Source organism: Fundulus heteroclitus, chromosome 16 (genome assembly GCF_011125445.2).
Source record: "Fundulus heteroclitus isolate FHET01 chromosome 16, MU-UCD_Fhet_4.1, whole genome shotgun sequence".
Classification (NCBI taxonomy): domain Eukaryota; kingdom Metazoa; phylum Chordata; class Actinopteri; order Cyprinodontiformes; family Fundulidae; genus Fundulus; species Fundulus heteroclitus.
In genome coordinates this window covers 23558268-23585060 of record NC_046376.1, presented here as the reverse complement: position 1 = coordinate 23585060, position 26793 = coordinate 23558268, and the positions used below count along the sequence as shown (strand labels likewise).

The following is a 26793-nucleotide window of genomic DNA, read 5'->3' as shown; positions in this document are numbered from 1 at the left end:
TCATAAATTCTACACCGTGCATTTAGACATCAATTCAATATAAAAAGTAAAATGCATGCAGGTAATGATGTTCCACAAAACACGCTTCATTCCTTCACATTTAGAACTGAGCAGGACATGTTTTTAGATATGCCAATATGAGCAACAATCTAAAAAAATATAAATAATTAAGGCAGCAAAATAAAAGACCAAACATTTTTTTAGCTCGTTTCTTCCATGCAAGTGCTTGTTTGTCACCAGCGCTCTTATATGTCTAACAAAAAGGTCTTTATGTAGAAAAAAAAACAACACCAATATGGATTTTCTAAAGCAGCAGAACAAGACTGGCACTCAGCAGATCAGCATAAGACAAATCATAAGATACTGAGTCACAAACTGTTGCGGGGTCAGCCTGAAGAAAACTGAGATTAAAAGGCTTCTTTTATCAGGGAGGAACACAAATCCAAGCACTGATAGCAAAAAATATTGATGTTTAATTGGAAGGATGGGGGAAAAGGCAAAACTCAAGAACAATTGAGACCAGTCACAAATTAAATGCTTATTGAACAGTTTATGAAAACTTTAAAGAACAGTCGATCTTCAAGCTAACTGTTGTCTTTATTAGATATCAAACATTCTTGCAATCATGTTTGACACTAAAAATGCAAATAAACACTCCTGCATGCTCCTAAACCTGACGGAAGAAGGGAAAAAACTCATGAAACACATTTTTACAGTAAGGTACTATCAACTTGTCAAGCTCATTCAGTGAAACCTGCTTTTTGCTTAGTGCTAATTAAGCTAATAAACCAAGTTAACCACCAAGGAAATAAGCAATATGCTTAAACTGTAGGCTTTCTGTGATTGAGAGTCAGATTTTCTGAGTTCCCCGTTGGAAAAATCTGTCCTGGAGTTCTCTTTAGCTGGGAAACTGTCCTGCAGGGTATCACCAATAAAGTCATGTTCAGCCTGGTTTCTCTCCCACCTATAGCTACTAGCTGAGCCTTTACTGCGACCATCTGCATGTGCTCATTTTCATCCCATAGACATGAAAACAGATCCAGAATTTATCCACTTAGCTGCATTTTTCTCCTAGATGAAGCCACTGAAGGAGCAAGAGCTGCCTTTAACATAGAAGATCATCAAAGTGATCACAAACCCCCAGTCTGTCGTGGCTGAATGCTGTTCACACTAAGCCTGGTTCTGCTGGAGGTTTCTTCATGTTAAATGAGGGTTTTCCTCTCCACCTTCGCTACATGCATGCTCGGTATGGCAGATTGATGTAAAGTCAACGCAGCCTGCAGCCTGGGTCCCAAATGTATGTCAAATATGCAAATTAGATGATGACGACAACAACATCATTCCCTCCCCTCCTACACACACACACACAAAAAAAGAATAAAACAAAAACACCACAACAGTCCTAGAGGAACCCCTGTTTAAAGTTCCTTATTTAGAAGTTTGAGTTTAGGCTTTTTTTTTAAAAAGTATGTCTTTCGACTTTAGGTTGTTCATGTATAACCCAGAAAAAGGATCCATGTCACAAGCAGTAAGTTCATTTTTTAAGGTTCCAGGGCAACACACCATTGTGGAAAATTAAAATTAAAATTACTTTGAAGAAAATTATTGCCATAATTTTCTAACATAGCAATTCACAAACAAAAATGTTCTAGACTAGCGAGCCAGCTGCATCTTTTCCAGCTGTGTTTAGATGAATGCAATGCACCCTTAGGATATTTCCACCTCCGGAGGCAGGCCTATCTAGTTTGTCTAGTCTGTACAAACAAAGAAAAGTTTGTACAGGTTAACAGCCAACAAATTGACTTCCAAAGTACGCTCGGATCTGAAAAGTTATTTCATACAAGTAACCATTCAAAAATACTGGGACCAAAAGATATTACAGCATGGGTGGGTAAGTTGGCAAAGGATACCAGTCGCTGGAAAGGGTCGAATGAGTTTTCAGGCATAATGGTATTAGGTATATTTTACCATTATTTAGCATTTGAATATTGATATGCGTTTGCATTCTTCTGTTTACAGGTAGTAAAGATCTGTTTGCATTTTTCTGCTCTGATTTCTATTTCACAAACATTGAAGCCCACATAGTGATTTTAAGAAACATTTAACTCTAATTTGACAGAACAATAAATTAAGAGTTAGTTGCTAAATATCAGTGATCAGCAATGAGTCAATTTGTAAATTCAGGCCATCATATTATACCTTCCTACTTCCATTTTGTTCATATTAACAAACTAGTTCGTACTCAAGTACCATAACACTGATACTGTTAATTGCACTGAATGTAAATTTTTTGACAAAAGAGCCGTATTAATCCTTACCTGTTGTTTTTTTGTGAATATAACTTTCATTGACTAAGTCTGAGTAGACTTCGTATTTATTTGTCCTTACCCCTATGGACTAACAAATATCAGCTTTTCTCGATCACAGACACGATAACTTGTGCAGCTAAATTATTAGAAAATGCTAAACTAAATGCAAATTTCATACTTTCCAAGCCAAAATTTGTTTCAAAATTTTTTTCTTTAAATAAACAAACATATGAGTACAAAACAAAATCTATAGTACTAAAAACTGGATTATGCTACAATATATAAACATTTTATAATCACAGCTTTTGATTATTAATACTTTAGTTTCACAAAATTCCAAAATCCAGCTATTTCAGCAGAAAACTATTTAAAAACACTGGGCCCGGTTTTAATCACAGTAGTAGTGATGGGCCTTTTTAATTTATTTATTTTTAATCCGTCAGCTGCTCAAATCATCAGAATGATGAATGTGTTGGACAAAGACCTAATTCCTGATGTGCCAAACCTAAAACAGAGGTCATCACCTAAATATAATTGAATGTGAAAGCCGATTGCTTTTCTAGAAATTTTATTTTGTATCTTTTAGGTAAACAAATAAGATCTAAAGTCTGGAAACTCACTTTGTTTCTATACTCCAGCTCTATTATACCCATACTTATTTAAACTTTCATACTTTTTAGAACTGTCTAGGAATATCTAAAAATAACTTTTTTTCAGATTATAGAAAACTACAAAAAATTTCCTTAAACCACTGGTTTGTCAAAGTGGGTATGAAACATCCCCTCGGGGGATATGAACAGATACATGCTTGGTATAAAACATCACAAAACATATATTTTTCAAAGCAAAAACAAAAAATGTGTAAAAAAACCCCTCCTTATAACTTAAGTTAAACTTATGCATTTAAAAACAAGCTCTTATCAGACACCACGTCGAGCCGGACGTATGCAACAGTGGCCATGATTAAATAAATCAGTCAAGATAAAGGACAGGAAACTGAGCAGAGCTGTATCTACTGTGAATGAATGCGCGTGTTTTTCTGTGTGTAAACATGAGATCACATCCTGCAGAGGCGCTCCGAGGCTCGATCCAGCTGCTTATGGTTACAGGCAACCAATCAACCAAAGCAAAGCGTGTCATTACAGCACCTTGTGTCTGTCCCACATTCACCATGGAAAAAAAAAGAACAAAAAAGAAAGAAGTGGCTTCACTTAGCCTGTTCATTAGCCACTGCTCCCTTGGGCAAGGCATTCTTAGGTTGTATGTGTGTGCACATGAGCAAAAAGGGGCAAGGGATTTCTACACGCAATTATAACCTGGCTGTAGATAACATACACGCCCTTATGCAAACATTTCCTGGACCACACAGAAACAAGCCACCAGCTTCCAACCGGATGTTGTGGAGAAGAAGAAGAAATAAAAACACGTCCAATTTAAAAATCCTAAATGTCCCAATTAATAAAAACACAACAAATAGATGGACATTTTTGGGCACGCTGTTCTGTTCAGATTGAATCCCAAATGATTTGCAGTTAAACAGAAGTTACTTTGTTTGTTTTTTACAACAACAAAAAAACAAGCGACAAAAATAATCCCACTTTCCAGTTCTTCTCACAAACTTTACAGCTCACTAAATCTTTTTTTTCCTCCCTTCCCTTCTGCCCAATAAGCCTCGTGTTTTTATCGTCTGTTGCTTCTTCCTCGCAGGGCCTCCCTCCGCACGCTCAGCTGAGAAGGACGGCGGTAATCTGAGCCAAATGTGGCAGCACTCTGAGTCCCAACACTCTCCCTTTTCCTCGCCGACTTCCGTTCTCACTACCCAAGGCCATCTTAAACATCTTAAAGATTTTCACAGGGCTCACGTGCTTGCCGATTCCTTCGTGAAACTCAAAAAAAAGAGTTAGGACAAACATCCACAAACGCGTAAAAGCAAAAATAAGCAGTGGAGGCAGAGCAGACAGAAAGAGAAACAGAGTTTTAGACAGTGCAAGTTGGACTATTTTTGAGTAAAAATCTTTTATGGCTTCCAGATTTGGAAAGTTACACCTCCCTGCCGCCCGCAAGTGGATACTACTTAACCAGGGAAGGCAACATATGAGCGCAGCTGTCTCCGGAGAGCAGAGGAGCACACACACATCAGCCAAAAATGTGAGCTGTGCAGATAAACAGCAACAGAAAGCGCACAAAAAACACAGTTTACTGTTTATTTAAAAGACGTGTGTGGTTTAATCACGGCCTCAGCACGTGCATCAACACAGGAATAAAAACGACAGCCCCCCCCCCTCAATATGCTTCTATGGTGTAAAAGATACTTTCACAGTATAGAACCAAGCAAAAAGTATTCACACCCTTCAATCTTGTCATACTTCCAACAACTTTGTTTAATTTTTCTGACCTTTTAGCACAGGCCAGAATTTTGAAGTACACAAAAAAAAAAGTCAAAAAAAAAAGAAAAAGTGCCAAACACCCCAAAATAAAATCCGGTGCAACACTTTGCCTGTTAGAAGCCAATCAATTACTAAATAGAGTATGTATGTAAGTTTTATGCGACATTAACATTGTTTGCGTATCGCTACTTAAATCACTATTGCAACATTCTCCAACTTTATTAGCATATTTTCCTGAAATCATGCAGGCAGACGCTAATCAAGCAAGGCTAGGTGGTCCAAGATGGGTAATGAGAACTGGAGGAGCTGTAAAAACGCATAGCTCTGGTGGGAAAGTCTGAACGGACAGAGCTGAAAACTCCACATATTCAGCCTGCATGGAGGAGTGGACAGGAGAAAGCTATTGTTGAAAGAAAGTTTTAAGAAGAAAAAAAAAATCCCTATTTGCCATAACTGTACAACAGATATGCAGAAGAAGGTGCAACCATAACTGAACTATAAAAGGATTGAATTTTTATTTTATTTTTTAAATCGTTACTTTCTAAAGCACTTCTCAAATATGGGGCACTTTCTGTTGCTCCAGCACATAAAATCCAAATAAAAATAATAGAAATGTACGGTTGAAAATACGACCAAATGTGAAAAAGTCCAAGAAATATGAAAACTTTTGCAAGGCACTGTAACCCAGAGAAGATGTTTCTACAGAGGACTCAACTGCAAGAAAGCTCACAGCCTAGCCTTAAATATTAGACACAGACTAATCCATGGAGGATATAAAATTGTATGGCAAACCTTAGGTTTTCTTGTTTGACATTAAATAATGATACTAGTTATGCCTCCATGTGTAAGAAAAGTTGCACAGCAATGAAGAAGACCAACCAAAATGGCTTAGAAGATTTAGGAAAAAATACAAAGAATCTGCATTTTTTCAAATAAACCACCACAACAGAAATTTGGCAAGACCTCTTATTTAAGGGAGGTGCTTCTGCTTTTTAGAGGAGAGCAGCAACATCGACTTTATAAACTGAAAATATGTTTTGTACATTTCATCGTCTGCTCTTAGGGCTGCAGCACTTCTTTACAGCCCTGGTTTCCTCATCATCCACCCCGCTGACCTACATTAACGGACAGCGTAAGCAGAGAAGCACTCGGGTTTAGTGTTGATTTTCCTTTCTTTCCCTTATTCGGAACGTGTCATTTCTTCACCGATTGCCTTCCTCTTTCGTATGCTAAGATGTTACAAAACTGAGAAACAAAGGAAACCTTAAAACTGGGAGTCACTTACGAATGTAAGCCACAAGAATGTGTCTTAAGATAGCATAAAAGTTCAACTGCCTCGAGCACATATGTTTTTACCATCAAAGTTGAGAGGATCTATCAGCGTTGCAAGTTTTTTTCTTGCAGAAAGATGATCATTTTGAAGAATATTTAAAAAAAAAAAAAAAAAACACCTGTGCAAATTCTCAGTTATGCGGGTCATCGCAACAGCAAACGGGCTTAAATCGGACGCAACCAGATTTTGGCTCTGTTGTTTCTGGCGGGTTAGAGACAAGGCTCTAGTAATGTAATTCTATTGAGGATAAATAAATAATAGGGAGAAATATTGAATAATCATGAATAAAAAGTGGAAAAATGTACAAGTGGCTTGCACTTGAGCAATCTGTAGTTGGTGCGCTGTCTCCATGCCCCTCAAAACAGCAGCGCACAAACTGCAGCTTGCTCAGGTGCGGGCCACCAGAATAGACAAAGACTCCTGGATAGGTGTCGAAAAACGTTTTCAGAAAGAACCGAACCAAAGTCCGGTTGCCTTCGATTTAAGCCTGTTTGCTGTCAATATAAGAAAAACAACAACAATGTTGCTGCGCTGGAATCATTTTAAGCGAGTGGATTGAAGTGAGACTTTACTCACGGTCTGTCGGTCGGGTTGTGGGCTGCTCTGTGACAGGTGACGGCACCTTTTCCACCCGTGGCTCCGCCAGGGTTGGCAGGGGAGCGGCGGGCGCAGGCGGTGGGTGGTTGTTGTTCTCTAAAGTGCTGCCTGACACTGGGCTGTCCGGTTGTCTGAAGACAGGAACCTCTGGCCTCCTGGAGACGCCGTCGATGAGGCTCAGACTGGGAGAGGGGGGCTCGGCTCTTCTCTGGGGGGGCTCGGGGATCCTAGAGACCGGCGTAGACGACAGCTGGGTGTCCATCCTCCTGGGAGGGGCAGGGGGCTCCTGAGACCGAGTCATGCTGAGTTCCGCCCGTCGGTTTGTGATGCCGGAGATGGAGTTCGGGGCGCCGTCCAGGGCATTGCTCCGGCTGCTCAGACTCACCTCTGGCCGCTTCAGGCCGAAGCGGGCGATGCCGGCACTGGGCGAGCTGTCGACCTGTTTGGAGGAGACCTCGATGGAAATCTCCGCCCGGCGGGCAGCGGCCGCGTCAGGGTTTCGCCCTCCTGATAGCTCAACGCGCCTCATGCCCGCCTTCGGCGATCGGATGTTGGAGGAGTCGGATGCAGTGGACCTGGAGGACGAGGAGTAGTCCGAGTTGCGCGAGCTCAGGTCGTAGCTCCGCTGGCTGGTTGAGGAGGACGTGGAAGAACGGAGGGGGTTGGTGGTGCGGCGAGACAGAGGTGAGGGGTGTGTGGTTGTATCCGTGTCCTCCACCTCAAACGACCGTTTCAGCGCTGTAAGACACAAATACTAGTGGTTAGACATTTAAAAAAAAAAAAAAAAAACAGGAGTACTGGGGATTCCTACATATACGTCATGTCAAAGTTCAACAGTTGTCCAGTCCAAAACCTCACAGTTCACAGTCATGAGCAAAATACTGGATCAGAACTGAATGAATGAATGAATGAATGAATGAATGAGCCAACTGGGTGTTGGACTGATGGATGAATGATAAACTGATGTATAGATGGATTCACAGATGGATGGCAGATGGGTGAAGGAATGGCATCTCATTTAGGGAATGAGACAGTCTGGAAATAAATTAAATGTTTTATTTTTATCCCATAGTTTTCCTTCTTTTTTTTAAAACACTATAGGGTCTTGGAATAATTATCACAGACAAAATCTAAAAATCATCAAATAAAGTTACAAAGAACTGAACATTAACCTTTTATTTTGGGGTGCCTTTTAATTACATTACATATAAATAAAGCAGAAGCAGAGTTACGGGAACAATACTAAGAGAAACAATAGAAAATAAAAATTATTTAAAAATATATATAATTAATTCGAAAAAAAAATAAGCTTAATCAGTATCGAATTGAAATACGCTTATTCAGTAAACTAGGTTGCGCATAGGTCCTTAGGGTAGAGCGGTAAATGTATGTTCCTATCTACGCTCACGTCACTTCGTCTGGCACTAAATCATTTCAACTCTCACCTGATTTGATGCGCTTCGCGTAGCTCGTCAGCATGTCGCTAATAGCCTAAACACACACACACACCCGATAAAAAAATAAACAAAAAATGTCTTTACTGCCGCCAAAGAGCTGCACCTGACAAGATTAAGTCCAACAAACCGACTGGAAAATCAACGACCGTCATAGCAGCACGTAAACCCTCTTTCTTCCCGTCGCCACGCTCTGGACATCGCACTCGCGCACCTGCGTGAACACCTGAACGGACCAATTCTCGCGGGATTTTTAATGAATCGCGTCAACACAGATAAACAAGACGTTTCGGTCTCTTTTTTGTTGTGAGTAACCGTCGACATAATACCGAAAAAACACAGAGGTGTTATAGTTTTTAACTTATATTATAGCTGATGGAAAGTGCAGATGGTTGAACAACGTACTTAATACTTTAACAGCACTTAAAAGTGCTGTCAAAATTTGTTTTCACCGTAGAGATCTCATAAAAAAATAACCCTTTTTTATTTCATTTAGATTCATTTGAATTTTTATTTTTTAATTATTATTTTTGTTGTGTACAACACGCTAGCTGGGTGATCACTCAGCCCTATCATTTGTCATGTAATTTATGAGCAAACACCATTTTGCTAGGGCAATGTAAATGTGGAAGGTTTCTGATTTGTTTTCCTTAAGCATTGATTTGTTTGTTTTCATATTTATTTATTTATTTATTTGTTTTTGCTTTATTGATAGGTATTTATCTTTTTTTTTCCAGCTGTGATGCACAGTTGTCTGAAAACAAATTAAAGAAGGGTGTGAGTACATTTGCTTCTCCGGGGAAACTTTTGTCTTTTTTTCAGCTTGACCTAATTTTATCCACCTCCAGTGCCCCCAGAAAGAAATAAAACTCTTTCTATTTCATTCACTACTTATGTATGGGTTAAATACTTTATATAGCATATAAAATAACTAGCTTTTAAAATACAACAACTATTAAAAGTTAGATCAAATACTTTCCATCTTTTTTTCCTCAGTTTCTGACTATAAAAGCCTGGCTGTTGTTGGGGTCATGTTTCGGGTGTCTATTGGTTGTCAACAACTCCACCAAAGACAGGCTTTTTCTTTCCAAGCTTCTCACATGGTTTCATTTTCCATAAATGTGCAAATAATCCAGTGATCTCACAAGAAAAATCGAAGCTTAAAGGCTAAATCATAAAAGTGGAAACAGATTTGTGTATCAGAACTTTTCGTCTGGACCTTTGCTATTTTCCAACATAACCACACCAGAAGCCTTTATCACATATCTGTGTATAAAAACTGCATTAAGCTGTTTAAACATTAAAAATGTGGCGACTGGACTTGCTACCATTTCATTGAATCAGAGAGAAAATCGGCTTAACACACTGCAGTACTTACTTTTATGCACTGAGTGATTCTTCAGGTGTTTATATGGCCACACAGATACTTCCCAAAGGCCGAGAGTCTCTCTTACACAGTCACTCGCAAGCTTATTTAGGTTCTCACGTTTGTTTTTTGTTTTTTTAAATATACAAAAAACAGAAATGTGAGCTTTAATTTTGGGCAAATCCTCTCAACCGATGACACTGGGCCTCGTCTTTAACTTGATGTTGCTGTTTCTTCTCTAACAGCAGTTCAGCTTCACGTCAGATGTGAGGGTGACTCCTGGCTCACCTCAGCTCTAGGCCCAGGGACTAGAGCAGCAGCAAAATCTGGAGTAACTGCGTGGCTCCTGTCCCAGAGCTCTGCACAGAAATCTGGCACGCTTTAAAGCTGACGAGCCAAGCACCAGCATGCGAGGAGACCTTTTTTGTCCAAACCAGTGTACTCACATGTTTCCAGTGCTCTAGCAAGGCTTGGAGTTAGACCTTGCCACTTTCAAACCCACATCCCCACTTCTTTGCCAATTCCAGGAGATCCAGGAGATCCAGAGCTTAGTTCTGAACCTCCTTAACATATATTGAATTACCATAATATAATTATAATTTGTCAGATCTAACTTCTATACTTTATTCAACAACATTAAAAGGTAATGACTATTAATGGTAATATTTATTGGGACCATAGCCAACATTTACATTCTGTCTTCAAATATAGGATAAAGGGCCACAAATTACGTGGAAAAGGGTTACAAAATAAAACTAAACTAGTTGGATACACTGGAGAAGAGAAAACAGCTCATCTTTTCAGCTAGAAGGGCAAATTAAGCTTTATTCAAACGGTTAGCGCATTGTAGCAAGCTTTAAATCTCTTTCATATGGAGGCCTGACTCTAATAAAAGCAGATTTCAAACTAATTTAGCCACTTTTAAATGCTTTCCATGCAAGACACGTTGTGCTTTGCAAAAATGTTTTGTTGCATCACAACCTGGAAATAAATAGACTGTATGAGAGTTTGCACCATTTCATGTAAAGAGCATGCCTACAACTTGGAAGATGTCTTTTTTTAATTGTGAAACCAACAACAAACAGGACAAAAAAAACAACAATAAAACTCAGCATGTATAACTGTTCTGCCTCCTAAAATAATGTTTTTTTTCCTGGCCACTCTTCTATAAAGCCCAGCTCTATGGAGTGCTCAGGTTATTATGGTCCTTCAGACAGATGCTGCAGTCTCTGCTGTGAAGCTCTGCAGCTCCTCCAGGGTTGTCTTTGGTCTCTGTGCTGCTGCTCTGCTTAATGCCCTCTTTCCCCAGTGTGTGGGTTTTGGTGAGAAAAGGTGTGTTTATACTGAAATTAAAGGTTGGAATGTAACAAAACAAATAAAAAGCCTTAACCTTTTCACATTTTGTCACGCTACAACCACAAAGTTAGGCATTTTATTCAGATTTTATGTGATAAAGTAGTGCATAATTGGGAGGTGAAGGGACACATAGTCTTTAAAAGTTTATAGAACTCAAAATCTGAAAAGGTGTGTATATATATATATATATATATATATATATATATATATATATATATATATATATATATATATATAGCCTCTCTTACTATATTACCTCTAAACAATCATGAGTGGAACCAACAGTCTTCAGGTTAAATGAATGAAAACTAAATTTACCAAGGCATGATCGACTGACCATTTCTCTGTGAGAGCTTCAAATTTTGGGCTATTGATTTGTAACCTAAACCTTCTTTAGACCTCTGCAGAACCACACCCCTGACCTGTCTGCTGGGTCCCTTGATCTTTACGATGCAGTTTATTCACTAATTTGCTCCAGCCTTAATAGAAAAGCCAGACTCTACTAAATGGGGTGATTTCTAAAAGCTGAATGTTATTTAGGGGTTTCAGACTGAAGGAGACCAAATAAATAGTAAACAACGGTAGATGGGCGGGATTTATCTAGCGCTTTTCAAGTCGTACCGGCCATTTAAAGCGCTTAGCAACCTCACAAATATTGTTGCATTAGGTGAAAAGAAATGACCTGAACTAAAAAAAAAAAAAAAAAATGGATTGCATAACAAGACATCCCTCAACAGTGTTTTCACCACAGAACAAATGCTTGATTATGTCGGGACGCAGCATGATGGACATTGTTCGCCATGTTCTCAGACGTGTGAGCGTTGAAGCTGAGCCCTGACAGACATGGCGGCACACGTACTGTGTGACTGTTAGGACGATATATATATATATATATATATATATATATATATATATATATATATATATATATATATATATATATATATAATGACCTGTTTGCAGCGAGGCTGCTCTCTGTGACTGGTGACAGAAGGCCGACGCAGTGACGTCTTCACAGACACAGCGGAGACAGAGGTCTTGTCAGAAGTGTTACTCTATGTGTGTGTGTGTGTGTGTGTGTGTGTGTGTGTGTGTGTGTGTGTGTGTGTGTGTGCACGCGCGCGAGCTCGCTGAAACCCAGCTGCAGAGAAGACCAAACACAGTATGTTTTCTTTCCCCTGCTGGGGCCAAACCCTTTGCCTCTGCTAACGTCACTGCATCATGGGACATGCTTGTATGAGGAGTTTCATCTTTACCGTTGCCTTAATTATTGTGTAAGCCTTCATGTAAAAGCCTTTAATTGTGTATTGTCCTATGCTTAGTTTGGATGTCGGTGTTTTTGGAGCCGCACAAAGCTGAATCGAATTTCGTAAAATTCGACTCAGCTGCAGCTCGGACGTAACATCTCTGACAGCTTGGCCTTTATACCATAAGCACAGATCCTACAAATAATGCAAACTAAATTCCCGTTCACTCTCGGCGCTGCTCATTTGACCTGGAGCTGAAGTCAGTTTTTCAACCCAATTAATCTTGGACTGTAAACAATACGCCGGGAACAGACTCGCGCACCAAATAAGGCAGACCCAGAGCGAAGCCTGATGTTTTTGGACTCCGACTCGCGGCGGCTACGGGTGAACCTGTGTGTTCACTTGAAACAGAGTCAAACTGCCGAGGAGAATCACATGATGTAGCCTCTGCAAGTGTAGCATGCGCTGGCCGAGCGGCACATTCTCTCTGCCCCTCTGAGCATGACAGCAGACGAGGCCGAGTCCGTCTTCTGCGGTTCCTCCGAACAAGGACTGCGTAAAGCCATTGATCTCAGTTAGCTTCGAGGATCTACACTTTGAAAGTGCTTTCCATGGTAATGCAGCTTTTCTTTGTGCAGTTTGCCCACACATTTGGGTCGAATTCCCCTCACATGCACGAGGAGCTCCCAGCAACTGCTGATTTCATTTTATAATGTCAGACCTCACGGTTAATGCGGCATCGTGTTACTGTTAAGGCAAGCCTAATAGTTCACACTGCAGCTGCTTCGCATTAAAGTCACTTAGCCGATAAAGTACAGGGCAGCCTTTATTGTGACGCTATCTGAAATCAATCATCGAGAATGTGTCACTTTAATCCTTAGCGGTTGCTTTGCTGGTGAGTCGGTTTCAAGATGTTTGGAAGTATATTGCAGAACGATAGGGTTATGATAAAGATTTGGAGCAAACCGTTTGCACGGCGTCGTCACAACATTTGCGAAAAATGTGTGAATGTAAAACAGGTTTTTACATAAACGACCGACGTGGCTCGCCAAAACCTTGCGGCAGCAAACAATAGGATTAAACTTCCCAAGCACAGGAGAAAAGACGAGGGCGGCTGCAGCTCAGTAGGTGGTCATCTTGCAGTTGTAAGGTTGTGGGTTTGATTCCCCCTCGGCATAAAACCCCAAGTTGCCTCCTGATTTGTGTATCGGTTGTATGCATGTGTGCAATTGGGTGAATTGGGAAACTTGTTGTATTGAATTGTGTAAAGAGCTTGGGGAGCGATCAGCAGGAATACAAATGCGCTTCCTAAATTTACTTCAGTTATCGTTTATGAGAAAAGTGGGTATTATTTTACAAAGCGGGCACGCTATTGCTGAGCATTGTTTCATGTCAGCTTGTACTGGTTTCCTCTTCAAAGTGGAACCTGCTGTCTCTGGCTCTGTCAGGCTTAGTCTGGCAGAACAAAACAACTGGAAAACAAAACAGTCCAAAATCCCGTCTGATTAATAACTCTAGTGGCTTTCAGATCAGTGAACAAACTTTACTAGGTGCTTCTGAAGACTTCGACAATAAAAGCAGTCAAAGCACCCATTTTTAACCCCTATAGTAAAATAAACATGCTATAACACTTATTAAAATATGTGTCTGTCTATCGTATAGAATATATTCCCACAAAAGCAGGTGTACATTTGTTTGATATTTAATTAGCAACATCATCCGGGCATGTTAATTAATGTGACATAACAGTCAGGGATTTATATTAATGATTACTTCATGAGTTAATTATGATGCGTTTTATCTAAAATAACAAAATAAAAAAGATACACCCAATGTGCAATGATACATGGGTTGTATTTAAATAGATTGTCAATAAAGGTTGCATTGAATAAACTGTGCTTTTAACCTGCAGTTTCTCACTCACTGTTGGTTTATACTCCGTGAACAGATTGTTTCTTTTCTCTTGATTTGGCAAATAAATGGGGGGACATACTAATCTGCATCACTCAACCTATGCCAGAATAAGGATTTTTTTTTCTCCCCATAATTTTAATAAACACTGAGTTTGCATGTTGGACATCAAGGTTTAAACACTCTTAAGGGTCAAATCCCTGCTACTCTTGTCAAACACATTTTCCATTCCTAAAAAAAAATAAGTCCACTCAAGAGTATGACATAAAATCTTTCATTACCAAATAGATTATTATTTTTTTTAGCCCTTGCATGGATCATGCAGATGACTTTCCTCAGACTGGCTTCTGCACACTGGATTCTTACTCAGCTCCACCAGTAAAAGCGCAACAAAGCCTCGCTGTGTTGATCCCCGGTACTTCCCTGCAGCACCGCTGTAGTTGCGTCATTAGCAGGAAGCCCGTCCTTGCTGGTGGGCCTACAGAGATCTGATCGTGGCGATAAGGAGGGAGACTCCTGAGAAAAATCTTTTTTTTTCTTTTTTTTTTTTGCAGAGGCACTTCCTCCCTCACACATAACTGAGTCTGAATGCTCGATCGGAAGCAAGTCAACCATATATAGGCCTGTTGCTGTTTATGTTCATTACCCCAACCCCCCAAAAAAAAGGTTGGTGAAAGAAACAACCTTGCAGTTAAGTGGCAGCTAGCTTAAAGTAACAATTTTCTTCTTTTTTTTTAAGGCATTTGACTTTCTTACGTTCAACCACAATCACTCCAAAATATGTGCCTCTGTAAAGTCGGCAGAGCTTAAAGATATTTTAGGAAAGGGTTTTCCGATGTTGCTCTGATGAATTGCTTTGCAGTTATGCTAGCTTGGTTTTTAAGTGACCAAGAGTCCCTCTGTGATCAGATCCACTTACCCACAGAGATCCACTCCTGAGCACTTTCCTGTCTCTAGAACGTCACAGAGAGGGAGAGCCATTCACAAAGCTAGTTTTCTGCTAATGTTGCAGGTTATAGGAGTCATTACTGAACTGCTAAATGTTTTACAAAACCACAGATGCATACATATAGAATATATATTAAAAAAAATCAGATGACTTTCAGATAACGACAACATTAATGTCAAAGTATTCTTGCTTGCATGTTCCTGCTTAGCAGGAAGACCTTTCGTCCGGCCGGTGATTGTGCAGTTTTTGAAACTGAGGCCAAATCTCATGTCATTAACCTCCCGGGCAAGAAAGTCCTGTTTTCTGTTCTTCTCAGTTTTAGCACAGCAGAGGAAGTGACACTCTGCAGGCTTTGCAATGGTGACAGAGTCAACAGGCGTGCTCGTCTGTGTTTTTTCTGCAGTGGCATTGGTTTACAAATAACTGTCTCGTGCCTGTAACACGCTGACTTGCAAAGAGGGAATGCACTGGCATGCGCCACCCTTGTTTAATACGCACTGCTCGAAACAATTAAAGGAACCCTTTGGAAACACACCAGATCTCTGTTGTGAAAATAATCAGGAGTGTCCATACTGATGCGGAATGGGTACCGTGTTAGGAATAAAGGTGCCACATCATTTGATGTAAATGTAAATGTTCAACCCACAGAGAGCTTAATCCGGAATCACAGAGAAAGCAAAACTGAAAAACCCACCCGGCAGGCCAGTCCGATTTGCTGAAATGTAATTGCAGCAGCTCAAAATGTTCCTCGGTTGTTTGTATGGCCCCCGCACGCTTGTACGCATTCCTGACGTCAGCGCCTGCTGCCTATGAGATGATGGATGCTGTCCGGGGGTATCTACTTCCAGATCCTGGACAGTGTGAGATGCAACCTGATGGCATCAGATGGACCTAAACATGGTGTCCCAGAGATGTTCTACTGGATTTAAGTCAGGGGAGCATGGAGGCCAGTCAGTGGTACCAATCCCTTCATCCTTCAGGAACAGAATACATACCCTTGCCACCTGAGGCTGGGCATAACCATGCACCAGGAGGAACCCAGGACCCACTGCAACAGCGAAGGGTCTAACTATGGATCTAATTATTTAATTCCAATACTTATCATCACCTCCATGGAAATGACCAACACTGACTCACCGCCTATCGTGCTAAACAATGTCCCAGCCTCTCCAGACCCTTTCACCTCTGTTCCATGAGCTCTGAGAGAACCTGCTCTGATCTGTGAAAAGAACAAGGTGCCAGTGCCAAACCAGCCAATTCTGGTGTTCCCTGGCAAAGGCCAGTCGAGATCCACGGCACCAGGTGGTGAGCTCAGGCCTTTTAGAGGATGCCGGGCCCTCAGCCCACCCTCAGGAAGTCTGTTTCTAATGGCTTGGTCAGAGACATTCATGCCCACGGCTCATTTGGAGGTCACTTTGTAGAGTTCTGTCTGACAGTACTCGTCCTGGTACTCTTAGCACAAAAGAGCCGATATTAGCCCTGCTGATGGGTTAAGGACCTCTGATGGTCCTGTCCAGCTCTCCTAGAATAACTGCATGTCTCCTGGAATCTCCTCTATTCTTTCGAGACTGTGCAAACCCTCAGGCACCGTACTGCTGTGGCATCCTGGCGGAGTTGGACTATTTAGGCAACTGATGTCCTCGTGTGCAATACAGCAAATGCTTTCTCACCTCGTTCACATCTTCTCTCTCTGTATGCAGCGTGTATATTATTGTATACTCCTAGAGTGTGTACTCATGTTTATGTTTCTCTGCAACTTTTTCCAACTCTTTTTAAAGTTTATTGTTAATCGCATTTACAGTCAGCAAATGATATTGAAATTCCTTGATATATTTTTGTCATTTGTTTTCAATTCTTCTGTACATTTTTCCACTTTTCATTCATGATTATTCAATATTTCTCCCTATTATTTATTTATCCTCAATAGAATTACATTACTAGAGCCTTGTCTCTAACCCGTCAGGCCACTAAAACAAATAAATTAGCCTTAGGGGGATGACAAATTTACTTTATCTGCATATTAATAATTGTATGATTGTTAAAGAAGTTCATGTACTCATTACCTCCACTGTTTAAGTGGTAGATCAGCCAATCAGCTCTCTCTGTTTTCCACCATCTTCTCTGCTTAAGACACTCTTAGGCTCACTAAAAATCCTCCTCTAAGATACATTATGTATAACTCTTACAATTCAAGAAGAAGATTTTTCTAAAATGACGTCACTAAGAGCTACTTTTAATTTTGGATATTTTCTGAGTTACGGGCACAGAAGTCTAACTGACTAGAAATTGTACGCTGATTAAAAAGTGTGCTCTTAAATTTACAGAGAAGGACACTATGGTTCATTTTTGAATTAAGTTTATTGAACACGTAATAGGCTACACTGAGCCATATGAACACCTGCCCTAATATTACAACCTGCCTGCACCTGCATAAGCATATGAACAATTTTACACATGTAAAAATATTTGCAAACCACATGATCAGGCTTTGATTTCACAGTTTCAGTGTGGCACACAGCCACGCCCGCCTGTTGGACTAATATGAATCGCTGTCGCAGCATGGCATGTGACAACTATGACCTCCTTTGATAAGGTTCACTCGATGTTTTGATTCATCTCGTGTAAGTGGCAAAGATCCAACAGGAAATGTGACACTCGAGAACTGCAACAGGCACGGGTGAGGCTTACGGTTGAAACTAATTATTGAATAACTTTTGCAGGAATTGCAACCTTCATGGCTAAAAAAAATTAAAGCTGGTGTCCAGTAGCCATCGGACAAGAGGGTAGGTACACGCTGAACAGGTCACCAGTCAAACGCAGCAGCTCATAGACACACAGGACAAAGAGATGCAAAATAAAATAAAACATGCACACACACCTAAGGCCCATTTTAGAGTGACCGATTAACCAAACAACCATGTTGTTGGACAGCGGGAGGGACCCCATGCATGTGTGGGGAGAACGTGCAAACTCAGCACAAAAAGACCCTAGGCCGGGATTTTACTGTTTTACGGTCTCTGTTTGGTGCTGCTATCCAAACACGGTCGTCGGCGTTGGTGACAGTGAGGTACCGCCACACGCTCAGCCCAACTAGCAGCAACGGGCTCCATTTAAAAAACCCACAACAGTGGCCCATTATGCCGGCGTTCCACATGAGTGAGGAGCATCTGAAAACATGACTCCGAGCCACAAGAAAACGCCTCCCCTGCCACGGCTGTCCTTTCTGAACGGCGCTTATCTTTCTGCACGGCTGCACTGTGTAATCCACAGGTTTAAAGATGCAAAGGCAGGAAGAGAGGCGGAGAGAGAGGCCCCCCCGTACATACCGCCGGCACGCCGGTGTTGAGAGACCAGCAGCCCCTGGACATGTGCAGATGTGCTCCTAATGGCTGAATGTTTGCGGGAGACAGAGGGAAAGACAGGTTGGGGTGGGGAGAGGTGTCAGGCTGTCAACCTTCCCCCGCCCCGCTCTCTCTTCTCCTCACGTCCACCAGCAATGACATGCCGAGGAAAAGGGGGGGCGGCTGTGGATGGACGAGCCGCTGAGGGAGGAAAAAGTGGAAGCACAGCCAGAGGACGGGGAGGAGAGGGATGACAGGGGGAATCCGAGAGATGAAAAAGAAGAGTGGGTCCAGGTGTTCACCTCACAGCTGTATGTTCAATTGCAGCGCGCAGAACATGGCATCATTCTGTCCTCCAGATACACATTGTTCTCCGACTGCACCGTCTCTGCCCCATGCGAGGCCTTAAAAGCAAACCCAGCTCGCTGGCGGACCTGAAAACGCCACATTTTAAGCGCCGTTCCCCTCTCAAAGCAGCCCACCTCAACGCGAAACGTCAACAAAACCCTCTTCGTTTTTCCAGAGCCGCCCGGTTCCAGTCAAACATGTGGAATCTATCTATAGTGTCCTCATGGCCGGGTTAAAGAGAGAACTTCGCTGCATGAGAGCCAGAGGGAAGGAAGGGGGGGGTGGGGGGGGTAAGCAACGAGAAAGACACTGACCTTCGAAGTCGGATATGATCCCTTCCAAGTGAGCGTTGACAGTGGAATCAGACATTTTTGGTGAGAATGTGTTTGTGTGCGAGGGAGAGAGAGAGAGAGAGAGAGAGAGAGACAGAGAGGGAGCAGGGTTCCCTTTTACCCCAGCAAGGAAAAGTCTTCCTGAGCCGCCGTCCAGCTTTTAAACAAATCCCAAATTAGGAGCCCGTGCAGCTGAGAGGAGGGGAGGTTAAACGGAAAAAGAAAAAAAAAAAATACAAGAAGAGTTGAGCTGCTTGATCTCCCTCTATCTCCACTCTCTTTCTTAAAGCAGCAACTTATTTTTCCTCTTCTTCTCCTCCTTCTTCTTCTTCTCAACTTCCAGAGCCTGGAATAACACCCACTACCTCCAGCCGCCCTCCTCCCTCTCCCTCTTTCCCTCTCCTAGCTCGCTGCTTTCCCTCCCCCCCCCCCTGTTTCTCCTTCCCTCCGTATCTCCCTCCCTTTCTGCAGGCCTCCCTTTTCTGCAAAACCGCTCTTCTCCAGGCGGGCGGCTCAGACCATCCGCCTCCTATCAAGATCACAGGACTAAACACGCTCTTCCACAACTTTTTTTTTTTTTTTTTTGCATCCGACAAACACACATTAGAATAAATCCCTGTTTATCTTACTGTGGGGGCAGTGGGGAAAAAGCTGTAGCGGATCCAGAAGCCCACTTTGAGCTAATAACGGTCAGGGCACGCTCACACAGGCGGTTAGTGGACACTCTGGAGGCAGACATCAATAAATGAGTCCCCTAATGACTTAACGACTGCATGAATGAGTGTCTGCGTGTGGGGGAGGAGGTGGGAAGCAGTGGATGGTCTGTGCCTGTCTGTAGGGAGGTGGGAGCTGGGGGGGGGGGGGGGATGCTTGCATGCGTGTTTGTCAATGAATGCACGTCAAGAATGCAATGTAGCAAGTCCAACCTGATGATGCACAAGCACCTCTGGCTCAGACTTCTCATCGGAAACGGGGCATTGCTCTGAGTTTGGTCACTCGCCTCCTGCTGCTTCACCAGATCCAGGCACGCAGTGAAAAACACAACTGTGAATAGGACCCTGAGCCCATCATTACTAATGCTGGTGAACGCCGACTGACGGTGAATGCTTCAGCTTTTCAGGAGCAAACACTCCCGGCGTGAAACACAGGGTTGCTATGTGGGGAAAGCATGGTGCTGCGGGCCTGTTCCTCTTCTAAACCCACTCAGAGCCTTTTTGTATTGCACGGACTAATACGACAAAACAGTGCTTTTTATTTTAAAAGGTTGTTGCCCATTTGTTCCATGGAAGCCAATCAGAATCAGAATCAGAAATACTTATAATAATCCCAGAGGGAAAATTTTGTTTCAGTACAATCGCCATAACATACACAAACAAACATCACAAACATTTCAGGGGGGAGATGATTTACTGAGGCCTTGCTGCCAAGATGGCGCCGCCATTACTCTGTGAAAAGATAGAGGCCACAAAAAAAAAAAAAAAAAAAAAATCGTGCAAAGGGCTGTAAGAAATTTAGTCAAATAAAATGTGAACTTGCTTGGGTTTCAGTTGCAGTTAATCTAATACATTTTATAGAACCAGAATGAGTTTATAGTGCAATAGCTGCACAGATTTTGCGAGCCTTGAAAGCTCACTGCAACCTTGCTGCGTACACTGGTATCAAAGTTTGCACATTTTGTTGACTTAGTCAAGTTTAGCGATCATAAACACACCGACCAAAACACTGATCCTGAGCAGAGATAATAGTATTAACTGTACTAAAACATCCGAGTCTGTTACAGAACATTTCACTGGAGCTGAACCTGGGAAAGCATGAGATCTACAAAAACCCGTTATCGTCAGTGGCCACATCTGGCTCACACAGATATCCCAGGAAAAGTCAGTCCCAGATGCTACACAAAGCTTTTGATAAGATCCGCTCTTTCGTCCTTTAAGATCACAGGCATTCACTTGACACTGCATCTCTAAAACTCATATCTCTCAATTCAGTTGGGAAAAAAAAAATCTGTGGCAAGGAAATGTGGTCCCTATCTCTCGCAAAACCCATTTTCCACCAGCAGAGGTCAGTGTTGCGTTGAACCAGCCGTGAGCATTCGGGCGTAAATGGTAGCAGTGTCACTACTGTACTGTTATTCAATCTGCAGATAGCTGAAGATGGAAACATGAGGGGAATGTTGCTCCAGACACACCCTCGACCCAAACAGCACTTCCTGTCAAACACGTGTGTGGCAGATTCCTGCGCCGTGCCACAAACGCACAGAAACACACACTGAGACACACACACATCCCGATACAGGGCCTTTTTTTTCCCAAGAGTAATCAAACTTCTTGATCATCGTCTTACATCCACAAACCTCAGCTTATATTGCTGGGATTCTCGTGTGATTGACCAAACACAAAGTTCTGTTTAGTTTTAAAGTGCAAGGAAAAGAACAGACTTCAGCTAGACTCCGGCAACACTTAAAGTACTGAGAAACCAGCTTCATTTTCTTACTGGTACCAGAGTCAAGGGGGCTCAGTAAAATGTGCATGCCATGCTTTGCAGATTTTTATCTATGACCGATTTCATGAATCATTTTGTTCATTTTGTTTCCACCCCACACCTGAGCCAGTATTTTAAAAAAAGAAACCAATTACAAGACACTGAAGTTTGTGGCGGTGAGCACAAATGTGAAGAATCTCAAGGGGCGTGAACGCTATTGCAAGGCAGTGTAAAAAGAAAGTCTCAGACGCTGCAGTGTAGTAAATATGTGCACAGCAAATGCTTGCAGAAAGGATTTGCACGAATGCCGTGCACGACATCCAGCTCTTTCCACTTACAGAAACACTTTTGTTGTGACACGATGCAGTCCTTTGCCCCAAAATGAACCAAACCGGACTGCGGTCCCAGTCTAATTGTGACTTAGTGTGGATTCCAAACTGAGCTGTAAAACCACATCAAAGCAAACCCAGTTTGGCACCTCAAATACACCAGGAGATGTGCGCACCGGTGCATCTATCTTGATCTATCTCTGCTACATATCCCTGCAAGCCCCAGCAGGCCCGCAGAGTGCTAATCCAATCTTCTCTAACAACTGTCACACTGGGGGAGGACGGGGATGTTTTTCACCCGGAAAGGGGCTTCATTCATATCGCGGCATGCACGCATTGCATTCATGCCACGACGTGAACGTGTGCGACATTACCAGCCCGCACGTGCCTCGAAATTTGCGCTATTAAATCAAACTCTTCAATTTGTTCCTAAATTGGTTTAGTAATGGTGAAGGTATATTGTTTTATAACGTCTTCAAGTAGGCAGCTGCCGGTGTCAAGTTGCACAGCGGCGTACAGATGAAGAGAGACAGAGACAGCCGCCCGCCGCTTAATGTAACCCAGAGAGCTACCGCCACCCCAGAGCGGCCCTCGGCCTTCCAGGAGGTGAAAAATGAGAGTCGGGGGTTGGCGGAGAAGAGGAGAACTTCTAAAAATGGATGCCAGGCCAGTGTGGCAGTTGTTAGGGCAATGCCGGGGCAACAAATTACAAAACGTCAACAGTCGATCTCCAGAGACATAAACAAGAGTAAAAGGCGAAGAAATCAAAAACAGGAGCGGGTCCAAGTGCCTTGTTTCAAGGTGGTCACCTCCCCAGGAGTCCTTGTGTGTGTCATTAATCAGACGTCCTGCAAGCTGGAATGGCTGTTTTCTTTTTGAAAATACAGACGCAGAGTTATCCATGCTGTGTTTCGCATTTTGCCACGTTGCACTTTCAATTTCTATTGTATTTTATGTGAGAGACCAAAGAGAATAGCACCTTACTGTGAAGTGCAAGAAGAAAGATGCATGCTCTATTCAAGTTCCTTGGCAAATAATCATCTGAAATAAATGTGCATTTATGCAGTGCACTCGGCAGCACACAGGACTGCATAGTGGAACCTTTGGTAGCAATGTTGACTTGCAACAAGAAAGTCCTGGACCCAGGACCTTTCTCTATGGAGTTTGCATGTTCTCCATTTGCATGCATGGGTTCTCTCCAGGTACTCCAGGCTTCCTCCCACATTACAAAAACATGACTGTTAGGTCAGCTGATTACTATAAATGTTTGTCCTGTATGTCTCTGTGTCGCCCCGTGAACGACTGCCGACATGTCCAGGGTGTGCCCTGCCTCTCGCCCAGTGACCGCTGGAGGCCGACACCAACTCCTTCGCGTCCTTACAAGGAAAAGCGGGTATGGAAAATAGATGGAGGAACGGACAGAAGGATAGGCAGCGTGCACTTGTGACATTGTTGAAGGAAAGCCACACGATATCCCGTTAGTTTGCCACATAGGGAACAGAAAAATGTGGAAGAAGGCGCTCTCATCAGATCAGACCACAGCCAAACGTTTTGGCCTACAATGGCCTAGTCAAAGTCATTAGCTGAATAAAATATGTGGCAAGGCTTGAAAATTGAGATACAGAGAATCTCTTCATCCAATCTGATCGAGCTGGAGCTACTTTGGAAAGAAGAATGAGGAAAACGTTCATTCTATAAATTATTTACCGAGGTTTGCCGGATAAAAATACAGATCATACTTTCATATTTGTAAAAAAAGAAAAAAAAGGGAAGAAACCCATCTATCAGTTTTCTTTCACCATAATGTAAAAACTTAATAAAATACATCTAGAAATGTGGCTGTAACATGACAAAATGTGAAAAGTAAAAAGGGTATCAAGACATAAGCAAGGTACTCTATATAAATGTCACTTTCTTTATAAAAAACAGTGAACAAAATGAGTTATTAAGAGAGAGCTTTAGCCCAACACAAGGATGAATGTCAACGCTAAAGGTTTTAAAACACTAAAGCGGACAATCCTATAACTGGATGGGGGTTTTTTTTTGTCTTGTGATAGTAATTATTAACTACGTCACAAGAGCTCTTTCTGAAAGCATTATTCTCAGTTTTCTAGTCATGTGAGTTTCATTTAACAGCGTCTCCCTCTCAGACAGTGGTTGGGATTCTCAACGTAGGCAGCACCAGCAACAGAGGAAACTCCAGCTTCCTGCTGCGTTCATCCAAAAACAACAAAAAGCTTTGTTGGCCTCGGAGCGGAAAAACTCACCCGTAAGTCATTCTTCGCCAAGCGGGCTCCCATCTGGATTCGGTAAGAACTCTGGATGGCGGTGAGTGAGCTCATATTCAGACGCATGTATAAATTGGATTTGGCCTTGCTATTATTTCAGTTTGCATGGTAACCCCCATAAAAGGCAGGTGTCCATGTGTCTCCCCAGGTTCAAGGAGGAAAAAGAAGGTGCGTTTAGAGAGAGGGGGGAAATGTGAGGCGACGCCGAACCCCCCGTGTCTTTAATAGAAACCTATTAAAGAAGGAATATGTGAACGCTGTGTGAGAAACACACACAGATGAGCGAGCATGACTAATGAGAGAAGGAGCCAGTTTAAGCCCCAGAAGAGAAATATCTCGCTTTTAATTCAGAGCAGCAGTGTGCGGCTGAGTGTGGGAATAAACCGCAGAGATATCCCCACAGTGAGGATCTGCAGCAGTCTGATATGAAAAAAACAAAAAAAAAAACTGTTATGTTACACAGACATTATACGGGGAGGGATTTATCTACTAAATTGCAACGGTTCTAAATGCTGCAGAAACATCCACATGCATACCGCCCCCCCCCCCCCCCCCCCCCCCCCTTTCAGAACCAATATGGCCAAGTAGCTTCAACTTGAGCACAGCCACAGCTGTGAAGACAGCAGCTGCTCCAAACCAAATGTTAAACATCAGCAACCAGCCAGGCTTTATCGAATGGGAACACCTGTTGGAAACTGCCCTACGTGCGCACAGACACACACAAACACACAGACACACACACACAGACACAATGGCGTATCATTCAACGGCTTTTCTTTTTTTTTTTTTTTTCCCTTTGCTCCGTTGTTTTACTCGCAGGTCTGTGGCACACGCACACACATGCTGCAGCCCTGCACGGGTGCATCTGAGGCGTGGGCTGGGGTGGAATACTGAGCACAGCTGTCCATGACCAGAGATGAATCCCAGTTGGCCTGACTCTCTCCCACCATCCTCTTCCCCCCCCCCCCCATTTCTCTCACGGGTAACAGCTCTGGCTAAAATTATGAAGCCAACATTTTTTGTTGTCTTCCCTTGTTCTTGCCAAAGCAGATGCGCACTGGTCTATTCATCCTGAATCTAATATTGACCCAAAAAACACACACAAAAAAAACAAAACAATATGTAAGCCTCCAATGTGGACACAATCTTCAAATGCACATGCATGAGACCGGAAAACAACTCTTACTGCTCTGTCTCAAAGGGTTTCAGGTGAAAGGGGATGTTTTGCATAGAGCAACAGGAGATAAAGTTGACTTGCTCAACTCAGCACCTCCACCTGCTGGAGGAATAAAATATCACATAGCAATAAAAAAAAGACTCCTCTCATGGTTAATTTGCATAACTTTGCAGCTGCTCTGACGGTCATTACCATGACTGACTGGGGCTGTGTCATATATATGAAGTGGTCGTCAGCTGACCCCAGTTGAGACTGGAAACTAACTAGACACATCAGCCCCTCCGTGGTCTGTTCACACTCACTGCGGTTCCTGCTGAGTTTTTTTTTTCCACTGAAAAACACAATTGCCGCTGATTCATGCTGGAAAAAGAACATGAGGCCACGCAGGCCGGCGTGGACACGGAGGGGAAGGAAAATAACTGATTGGTATCAGGAGAATCGATTTTAGCCGAGGCTGATGTTTAGAGAGAGGTACCAATGACACACGTACAGATAAAAATAAGACATGCGACAACAAACACAGAGCTAAAAACAGCTTTTTTTCTTAAAGAGCAGACCAGAAGTGGTGAGAAATGGTCTGATTATCGAGTTTCATAGAAAATCCAAATGCTGCATACACCAAAGATTATTGTTTATTTGTTATTCATTTGTCGCCCCGACCAACTCAATAAAGGTTTTTCAACCTTGCTGTTTGTGCAGTTTTTTTTTTTATTTCTTGTAAATAGTCTCTTTTTTATGCTGAGAATGCTGTTTTAATAACTTTACAGCATTTTGTTGTTGTTTCGTAAATCTGTTCTTACTGTGATATCTTTTATACTATTTTCAAATAGATTGTTTTACCTTTGTGTGTATATGCATATTTCTATCTGCCTTTCATTATTCCTGAATTTCCCCACTGTTAGATGTTTCCATTCTGTTCTATTCTAAAAAAAACAGCCTCTTACAATAAACTGAATATAGTCAACGTTTGTAATACCTGCTTTAATGTCCTGGTTTAAAGCTCTTGGTTAACAGAAACTATTAGATTAAAGTTCAAACTCTACTCTGAATTACAGATGGCTTCCCACCCCTTTGACCATCACTCATTTAATGTAGAGCATCTCAGTGATGGCAGTGCACATTTGTGACGTAGAAGAAAAATGACACCTGGTTTTAAAACTTTTTGCATATGTCCTCTTTACTTTGATACCCGGAAAATAAAATCCACAGCAACCAGATCACCTTCAATCACCTAAGCAGCAGAAAGTGTCCACCTGCATGTAATTTAGCATAAATCCAGCAGAACATTGTTGAACAGACAGCGTCATGAAGACCAAGAAAGACAGCAGATAGGTCGGAGATGACGTTGTGGAGTAGTTTAAAGCAGGGTTGCGTTATAAAGCAACATCCCAGTCTCTGAGCATCTAACAAAGAACTGTTCATCATCCTTAAATGGAAAGAGAACTACTAAGACATGGCTCTCTACCGAAACTGTTAGAACAAGCTAGGGGAGCATTAATCTGAGAAGCAGTGAAGAGGCCCATGGTAACTCTGGAGGAGGTGCACACATCTATTGCTTAAATATAAGAATATGTTCATAGTTACTTTT

The 26793-nt window shown here is 42.2% G+C and overlaps 1 protein-coding gene across 4 annotated transcripts in view; it reads right to left on the bottom strand.

Annotated features, from left to right (window-relative positions):
• LOC105933014 (septin-9) overlaps positions 1 to 26793 on the bottom strand; it is a 114345-nt gene that overhangs the window by 55878 nt on the left and 31674 nt on the right. For 2 of the 4 annotated variants that reach the window (XM_036148127.1, XM_036148130.1), the window contains one exon: positions 6606 to 7364. In XM_036148127.1, the coding sequence (XP_036004020.1) occupies positions 6606 to 7364 (759 nt within the window). Of the gene's footprint in view, positions 1 to 6605; positions 7365 to 8071; positions 8118 to 8214; positions 8251 to 18912; positions 19010 to 26793 lie in introns of those variants that run through there. The other 2 variants (XM_036148128.1, XM_036148129.1) reach the window with 2 other exon arrangements.